A 10,074-nucleotide genomic window follows, 5' to 3' on the forward strand; every position below is an offset into this window, starting at 1 on the left:
CTTAACAAAAATGATTTCTTTTCAAACATATCATATCACATTTGCTAACTGATCGAACCTTTGAAGTGAACCACCCAAAAGATTAATGTAATGTCTAATTTAGTATTGAAAGGGTCGAAAAGTTACAAAATAAAACAAATACGAGTATTCAAAATAACAATTTGCTGCAATTGACACTATATCACTTGGTATCCAGTTTTAAAAGCACCAACGTGCTGGGGCGTTGGTAAATATTACACCTGAATTTTTGGGTCTTTTCGAAATTATATTGGGGCTTGTCTACGTATTGGGTCAAGACCCAATATATGTTGGACCCAACAAAATTGTTTGTCTTAAATGTATCTGTCGGGCGGAACAAGTGTGCTCAACCTTTATTCTTAAACACACTTATTGGGTCTATGATTTTACAATTGGGTCGTCATATATAAAGTCACCGTGTTTAGTATATATTTATATATAATTTTCATATGTTTGCGCCTGTGCAAGTTGTTGGCAGGTGCGCATATGAGGTGCGCGCAACTTTTCGGTCCTTACTGTCAGTTTAAGGATAATAGCCGAAGACTTCCGGTTTGAAAACACGCGGGACGTAAACACTACTTCGAAGGTATGTTGGTTTACTTTTTTAAGCATAAAGACCCAAATAATGATTAATTATTATAACAAATATATCATTTAACATTACCAAAATGACGGACGGTGTCTCATATTCTCCTGTGTGATATATGTAAAATCGCGGTGTATATAAATTCGCGGATTTTGTTTACACTTGGATAATCTCGTAAAATCTCGTCGCACCTGCCCGACAATGACGTAATATTTCTCGCAAAATGTGTCTACATATGTTTCGTGTATCAAACCATCACAAATCACACAAAAATGGGCAGTTTATTGTTTATTTTCTAATAAGTATAAAAAAACATGATTTTACTTATGCCCAAATATCTACCTTATAAGTAATCCATTTTTATTTACTTAGAAAAGTTTGTCGAACAATTCCCAGTTCCGGAAATTTCTTCAAGATGTGAAGGTCAGTCGGCCATGCTTTTTTTCCCAAACCGAGGCTATGAATAAATTTACTGACCGATTTTGGATACCCATATCAGCTAACGCAAAAAGTGTCATTTCCTTCATTTAAAAATTAATTAGGTCTAACTTTAAGCCTATTTGACCAAAATAAAATTGACAGAATAACTTTTATGTCATCATCAAACTTTAAGATGTAATCACAGGTTTAGATTACAATGTGCAAGCACTTGACCTACTTAAATCTTTTGCCGGAAATGAGGGTCATATGGGGAGGTGAAAATCGAATTTATCGGCTGTTTTTGTTTTTTTTACTACTTACATGTTTACAAAATAAAACTGCAAATAAGAAATAGATATACAAAATCAACATTGTTCTGAAAAATTGATATTTTCTCAGTTTAAAGTGACTGGAATTTTTGTCATGTGCACTGATGCCGGCTCGCCACGGCGAGCCGGTATTACGGTAGGATTTTACTGAGAAACAACCTAAAACTCCGAAGCTATCCAAAAATTTAATCGAAGCTTGGCTTCCAGCTTTCTACAAAATTTATCTATCAGGGCTAGGATCCAAAATTATTTAGCCAATCAAATTTAATCTTACATAGCGTCAAAAAACCTTCAATTTTCACGCCATTTTTTAAAAATCAGCAAGTATTGTTTTGAGCGCAAAGATATAATGATGATTAAAATGTTTGTCTGTATGAATTCTTTTCAATAAATCATATTTACACTGACTTCTGATTTAGCGATTTCACCTGTTTTCTCTGTAGTAAGTTTTCGTTTGGTTAATTAACATAAGTGTACATCTGGTTCTGTGCATTTTTTATTTTTCCTTTTTTTCCGGTCATTTTATCCTTTCCGGTATTTAGTGTATGTATTTACTGGCCGGGATCCGGGACGCCCGGGATCCGGGATCGTATAAGATATGGAGGAAAATCCTAATGAACTATATTTGTGTTGATTGTTGTCGTAATGAAAGGCCATTAAACGTTAATTTTTTTATTGTATATAATGAACGTTAAATTAATTTAACTTAGAATATAGATATATTTAGAGCTATTTATTAACAAACTTAAAATGCGGAAATCACAATAGTTATAATTATATGCCTAATTAATTGGAAAAATCAAAGACTATTTTCTTGAATTGGTCAAATCCCGGGATCCCTGTATGTTTTAAAACGATCCCAGCTTTTCTGAAAACTATATACTTGAACTGGCCAATCCGTGAGATCTATTTACATTTTAATACGATCCCGGCTTTTCTGAAAACTATATTCTTGAACTGGTCAATGCCCGGGATCCCTATATGTTTTAATAGGATCCCGGCTTATCTTAAAAACATCTTCTTAGACTGGTCAATTTCTGGGATCCCTATATTTTTTAATAGGATCCCGGCTTTTCTGGCTGAATTGATTGACAACTTGTGTTTACTTTAGGACTTGTGCCTCTCATTCCAATACTAAATAACATACATGTATAACAACTTAATTTTGTATAAAGAGACATCTTTATGAAATCTACCTATCTAACATTTTGTGGTCAAAGTTAACAGGCCATAAAGTAAATGTGCAAAGACATAGGTTCTTCAATCTGTTTACATGCACCTTCATATATACTCATACTCATACTCATCTGAGAGAACTTTATATGTCACTTTCAGTCAATGAGTTTAAGATTTTGAATTTACTGGCCCGAATTCCAGTTTTGAATTTATTCTACTAAATAATTAACAAAATTTTCTTAAATTTACACTGGCCTGAACTTATATACACTGGCCATCGGGCACCGGGCCAGTGTTGACTTCACTTTTATTTTGTTGTTCGCTGAAGTCTCTTCAGCTAACAGAACTGTCATTTTTACATTTAAACACACCCCTTGAAAAAAATTACGAAGCGAGTCGCTACTAGCTTTTTTAAAAGCTAACCTTGTTTGACCTACAATGACGTATTTGTAGTCGTCCGCGAATTAACATACAGTTCCAATAAGGCGGCGGTCATGACAGACGCTTATTATTTAAAGTTACCACTGACAAATACGAGTGTAAGTTGGTGAAACTTGAACTGACTTGAAATTGAAAAAGGCCAATTGTAAGCAAACATTAGGTGTATAATTTATTATTTATCTTTTTTCCACATTATTTCTCACAAATGTGCCTAATACCGCGAATATACATCAATCGAGGATTCTTGTGAACAATAACTTTCATGTTTTTGACCAATGCACCACATATTGTTATTCAAAGAAGATAAATTATCATTTCACTTACGATGTTTATGAACAAAGTCGCTCAGAAACTCTGTATTTTGTTTATTTTTACTCAAAAAAGGAGGCAACAAATGTGATTAATTTCATGAACAAATTAGATGTTAAATATTTATACGTGAATGTCGTCGCACAGTAGCAGCGTAAGTACAAAATTAAAGGATCAAGTCATTTCGTAACCTTGCCATTTCGTAACCGACAAAATCGGTCAATTTGTAAATTAATCTTTCCTCAAATTACATACAATTTTCAACAGGCTGGGAATTTAAATAATTTGCAATTAATTATTTGCCAATTGGTCTACTATAGCTCAATTGGGATATTATAGCTCATTGTTGCTGCAACCAGGCAGAGACATATAAATACAGAGATTGGAAACGCAAATAGCAAATGAAAAACTACAACAAGAACGTCAAATTACAAAAACGCATCAAACGAGACGAGAGCATGACAAATGTCTCTGTCTGAAAGAAAACAAGATGACTTAATCGAAAGTATTACAAATTCGTAGAAACATTTTCTTTTTAGCTTTATATGTTTATGTTAGCATTTGTAAAAAAGTCTGTTTCAATTGTCGTTTTAACGGTCTTCCGCATATCTTGTTTGCGGCTAAATCTCACAAACGTCTGCCTGATAGGTCACGTGACAAGTAAAATAGTCTTAATCAAACAAAACGCTTTATCAACATAAGTTATCGATCCTCACGAGAAACTATGGGATTACGGACAGTTTCTAATATCTGTATTTATATGAATCTGACCCAGGGATGCTGATGAAATGCATCAAATTGCTTTAAAAATAGAAATCCATATGAATTATCTTCTTTGTAATACTTATATTCAAAATATGTGAAGATACATTGTTTTATAGACAAGTTGTAATAATAATTCCTCATTTTCACCCAGCTTTCCTAGGCACAGCAACTTGGAAGGTGTGCAATTTAACAAGTATTACTTATCAGAAGGTTCTTGTGTTGGAAACATTCAAAGCATACTGCAGACAGTAGCTTCTGAGTAACTGTCTGTCTGTATAGAAAAATCATGTTTTTCTTTGCTCTACTGAAAGCCCAAATGAGCAAAAAATAGCCCGAACAAGCTATATACTGTAGCCTTATTTGCAATATTCCCTAGCCTGATCAAATCTCATACAGGTAAAGACAAAATAAACAACCTGGGCTATAGACTAGACGTTTGCATTTAAAAGGAAACCAAATAAAAAATGATAGGAAAATATATATATTTCTATTAGTACAGCGTTACACATCTGTGGATGTTTCTAATTTCAAATTTCACCATTTTTCTGTTTTTATGTTGAATCTGCATGAGCTGGTGCTAGACAGAGCTGACAGTAAATTGCGCATTACAAGAATTTTTTTATGTATTGCAATTTGAAACTTTGAAAATAATTTCAGTTATTATAATCAAATTTTATTTCAGTGCATAATGCCTTCATTGAGGTCAAAACAGAGCACAAAAGCAAGACAAACTGTCCAGTTATCAATCAAATTTATTGACACATACATAGGTGAGTTGTTGTTGTAGTTTTTGTTTTCAGTAAGATGGTCAAATTGGCCCGTCCCTGTTGGTCATAGATTTTCCTTATATGTATATATTAAAAACTTAAAAAACTTGTTTTAAAAAACCCCAAACACTTAAGCAAAGATATTTAGTATGACACATCATCTAGTCAGTGTTTAATAAAAGCCCTTGGGTCAAAACTTTAGGTAATTGATTTTCCTTACATGTACATTTCTTTTGCAACTGTTGTATTAACACATGCACCATTTTAGATATCAATATGAGGTTTGTATTTGGTTGTTTGGGCGGTGGGGAGGTAATGTTGCCTTTCCTTTGTTGATCTTTATTCTTGTCTATTTTTGAAATAAATTTGAAGTTTAGATTTCATATCTCCTTTTGTTTATAGTTTAAAATATTACTTGTTCCTTGTCATTTAGAGTTTTATATTCAGGTGTGCGATATCAGGGCCATAATGACCCTCTTGTTGAATCTGGCCAGCAAGTTTTTTCATAAAGGCTTATTTGGCCAGACATTCAAATTGAGCATGGCAAAATACCTGCTCTACAGTAGACCTAGATCAGTTTATAGATCACCTGTGCATTTTGTTTTAGCTTGATAATACATTTATGTTCACATCTTAGATCTACAAGTATGTAAGTTCTCCATCTAGTACTTGATACTATGGTGTTGCTTTCAGGATCGGGCGTTTTTGCTGAAGAGGACATAGAAAAGGGAACTTTTGTTTGTTTCTATGAGGGTTTGCTCCTTTCTGGTGAAGAAGGATTGAAAAGATACAGCAGTGAACAACAAATTGTAGGGAGTTTCCTGTTTTTCTTTCGACACAAGGGACAAGAGTTTTGGTAAGTTCCTGTTGTTTACATATCCAGGATCCATAGTCCTATGACAAAGCCTTTTTCCTTCATAACAAGGGCCAATATTCGGCCCCTTCACAAATCAAAATTACACTTTCTTCACAAAGTAGCGGAAAAGAATCACAATTTAAAAAATGATTTCTTAAAATATAAGGACTTTGACTTCCAAACTCATTGTTTACCTTCCAGTAAAACTTGATTTTTGCAAGTTGCAAACATGTAAATAGTTTTGATTGAATTAAATGATATTTGTGCATGATTATCCTATTAAAGTATCAACTCCAAGCATATTTTACACATGCCGGAAATTATAATCAAGGGTTCATCTCACACTTTTGGTGTTTCAAAATGTCGCAGATGACATTAATTTAATCAGAAGTGTAGATAACAGTACTAAGGTTGTAATTACAGCCAGAAAAAAGCAGGGTTACGGCCAAATTTTGAAAACTGGCCGTACAATTATGCCCAAGAATAATCCAGTATGCGCAGAAAAATTAAGGGTGGTAGTAACAATGCTTGGCATTAAATTATGATATTTCTTTAACTCATCATCTGATATTTATTGTTTACTTTTAAAAGCAATCTGTCCTACTTATTTTTGAAGATTACACACGTGAAATAAATATGACGTAAACTTCTGGTCGAGCTAGAAATAGACGGAATAAAATTTGTGCAGTTTTCACTAAATTGTACCTCGCTCGGCGTATGGCAGAAAACCTGTAACAAATGTTTTTGAAAAAGTAAATCATATATTAGAGACACTCATACAAATTAAACATAAAACCAATGAAATATTAAAGTAGTATTTTGTATTTATTTAATAATAAAGTTTAAAAAAGCCTATATTGTGTGCGGTTTTGTGGTTTTATCCGGTTTTATCCAATCAGCAATAACAATTAAGTTTGATTATAATCTTATCATTTAAATTAAAGCCAAAAGAAGCCCTCCTGTATATTGGTTTTGGTTGCAGGGATAATCCTGACCAGCAAATTCTATGGGAGAAAATCTCCCCCATTAATCAAATCAATGGGATTTTTTTCAAAATAGTGAGATTTATATTTTTGCTAAAATATCGAAATTTAAGTTACTAAAAATTTAGATCAGCTGTAAAACAAAACTTTATTAATAACTACAGTTAAATTGCATATAATATCAGAACATAAAAGTACACTCAGGTACTAGGAGATTGAATTAAGTCACATTGCTTAGTCGTATCAGAAATGTTAATTTACACGGATTGTAAACTAGTATGAAATTTCAACACTGTCATGTCATTTAAAAGTACTTGCATGGACGATTGGAACGTCCACAGCTTGTTAGTCTGAGGACATTCAGACAATATAATAATAGATTTTCCAAAAGGTCATACATAACTTTAGAAAAAAAAGCTACAGATATTAATAAAAAAATAATGAATCCAGAATGATGTCATTTATATGCCTCTCAGTTTTTCAGTTTGATTTGCCTGCTTTTTTCTTCGAATTATAATGCGCGGTCTTTGCACAGGACATAATATTCACGTATGTTGATTGTTGTAAATTAGATGAAAGTAGGGGACGAAAGAAATCATTACTTTTTAACTAGTTAATACAGTGTAATATGCCGTTAATTTAATTAAGTATAACTCGTCGACAAAAAACATTATTTTTACTTAAAAATACCGTTACAGTTATATTTATATCTGCTCTCTTTAATTTTGACAATCATTTGAAAGTGAAGATTTTATTGACGTTTGATCCCTCCTCCATCTTGCGTAATTGTTTGTTATATGTTAGCGATTTATTTGATTGGTTTAATAATGTCACTTCGATTAAAACAGGAACTCTGATTGGTTTCTCGCATTAATCGGTAATCTCGCAACACGTGGGAGGAGTCAAATTGTTCCCTAAGTGTCTGTTAATTACACTTTATGACATGTTGGTAAACAAGCGGATTAATGACATTTCGTGTTAATTGAGATGCATGACAGTTCTTTATTCGACAAGGGTAAACAAAGCAAACACACACGACCTGTCATTCACAATTAAAAACTAGGTATTAACATATTTTCTGAAAAATTACCATGCGATTTTTTCTCGCGGATACTTGAAAACAATGCGATTTTTTTTATTTTTACAGCGAGAATCTCGCAAAATCGCCGGTGTTTGGCAAATCCCTGTGGTTGGAATAATCATTTTCGCAAAGCGTAAGATAACTAATGACATCCAATGCAGTGTTGTGTACATGTGTTATACAAATTGAGAACAAATATGCATATTAATATACATTGGTTATACTCTGTGTTTATTTCTAATATAAAAACCCTCCTACTCCAAGTATATGTAATTGTTGTAAATTACTGTCTTGTTCACTTTAATCTGATTTTTACTGTCTGTTTGCAAAATCTGGAGTAAGTTTTTCTTAAATTTCCCTTTTTTACTGGCCCAAATTTTGGGAAAAATGGGTTAAACCTTCCTAGCAAAAAAAATTTCCATGGTCTGTTTTGGGTGGGATTTGCGAAAAAATCGGGTAAAGCAGTCCCAAATTTGGGCGGGTCCCCGCGTTGGTTTTGGGGTTGCAAGTTCTCGGAAAATATGAAGGGGAAAGGATTGAAAATTTTTTCATTTTCTTTGATTAAACTAATTTTTAGGACAAACCCCTTTAAATCGGGTTTTTTTTTTTTTATTTATTTGCCCCTTTTTTTTGACCCCTTTGAAAAAATGATTTCTTTTTTTGGGGGTAAATGGTTTCTTCAAAATCCGAAGGGTTTTTTTTCCCCTTTTTTGGGGGGGTTTTTTTGCATTATAAAAATGCCCGTGATTTTTCTTGTAAAAATTTAAAAACAAAACTATATACTTTTTTGGAAATTTTTATTATATTGTAAAAATTATTTTTATTCAATGAAACGCGCTTTAACTGTCTGCCTTACAGTTTTTTTGTTTTAACATTTTTTTTTTTGAGATTTTCCCCGCTTTTTTTTTCAAAATGAAAGAAACCCTTTCTTATTTTGACTGTGTTGGGACCACATTTTGGGTTTTTAAAAAACAAGGTAACCAAATTATTTTGGTTTCCGGGACAAAATATCCACTCTGTACAATATGCTTTTAAAAAAAAAAGGTTCGTTTTATTGTAAAAGGTAGACAGAAATTTGTTTAATACCTGTTGGCTTTTTGGAAAATTATTTATAATTCTGATTTTTTTTACCCTGGCCTTGCAGGTATTACATGTATTTTACTTACAAATTTTTTCAGTTAAATCAATGGCACCATAATTCTTTTTTAAAATTATTTTCTAACCACAAGTTCAGCTAATTTTGGTTGATAAATGATTGCACTTCTTTTAATCATTTTAAGAGCTTTATAGACTGCTTCCCTAAGAAAAAATTCTTTGAAATGCATACAGTTGAGTTTTCCCTAAAAATTGAATATATTGTCAGAGTTTTTCTTCCCCAAAATTAAGGGCTTGGCTGCTTCCCCAAGCTGTGAAAAAATCCCTTGCTGTTTAAAAGTACTACATTGATTATTTGTTTTTCATTTCACAATTAATTGTGAAAAATTTGTCATTTTCAAGCTAACTGCTAAATTTTGCTTATTTTTTTATACAGGAATTACAGGGTAGAACCAAGAAATCCCCTGGGAAATACCATGTCAACTCTGTCAGTCTGCTGATTTTTTTTTCTTCTTTCAGTATTGATGCAACTTACAGCCAGGGATATGGCAGAATGATTTAAACGATTTTTTCGGCAAAAAAAAACTTTGTAAGGGTGGTTGTCGAGCAGGGAAAAAAGAAAATTTAAACTGGCTTTTTTTACCATTAAAAAATCAAAAAAAGGCCCGGAACTTAATTTTTTTAAAGGGCAAAATGACCTTGGCCCCCAAAATAGGGAAAATTTAAAAATACAAATGTATAATTTTATGAAAGGTTAAGATACATTGCAAAGGGAAATTTTTTTGTTATTTGGGCCCCGGTTTGTTTTTCCCCATTGAAAAAAATATCTTTTCCAAAACCCCAAAAGGGAAAAAAAACCCAAATTTAAGTTAAAATGAAATTTTCTTAAAAATTTAAGTTTTAAAAATAATTTCCCAAATTTTTGATAGGATTTAGATTTTTTATTTTTGGGGGCATTAACCCCACTTTTGGGTTTTCTATAGGTTTTTTCCATGGACCCCAAAATTTTTGTTTTATTAAACCCCCCCCCCCAATACAGACATTAAGAAACTGTCTATGATTTTTCCAATATGACTGGCAAAAATCACTTTGTAAGGCTAAAACGGGGCGCGTTTGGTCCAGTGGTAGCGCGTTCGACAGAAGATCGAAAAGGTCCCTGGTTCGAATCCTACCTGCCTAACGTGAATTTTTCTTGGGCACAGAAATGAATCTCCGAGGGCTCCACTGACCAAGGTGTGAATTGGTACC

General features: G+C 32.7%; 1 protein-coding gene across 1 annotated transcript; it reads left to right on the forward strand.

Annotated features, from left to right (window-relative positions):
• The first annotated feature begins 201 nt into the window (after nucleotides 1-201).
• Nucleotides 202-9,388, forward strand: LOC132751551 (histone-lysine N-methyltransferase set-1-like). The gene is made up of 4 exons (XM_060741729.1): nucleotides 202-604; nucleotides 4,727-4,814; nucleotides 5,505-5,667; nucleotides 9,346-9,388. The coding sequence occupies exons 2-4, from the start codon at nucleotides 4,733-4,735 to the stop codon at nucleotides 9,386-9,388; spliced, it is 288 nt and encodes a 95-aa protein (XP_060597712.1). The 5' UTR covers nucleotides 202-604; nucleotides 4,727-4,732.
• Nucleotides 9,389-10,074: the final 686 nt, after the last annotated feature.

The sequence above is a fragment of the Ruditapes philippinarum genome, unplaced genomic scaffold (genome assembly GCF_026571515.1).
Source record: "Ruditapes philippinarum isolate M1 unplaced genomic scaffold, ASM2657151v2 ctg1643_1_1_1_1, whole genome shotgun sequence".
Lineage (NCBI taxonomy): Eukaryota > Metazoa > Mollusca > Bivalvia > Venerida > Veneridae > Ruditapes > Ruditapes philippinarum.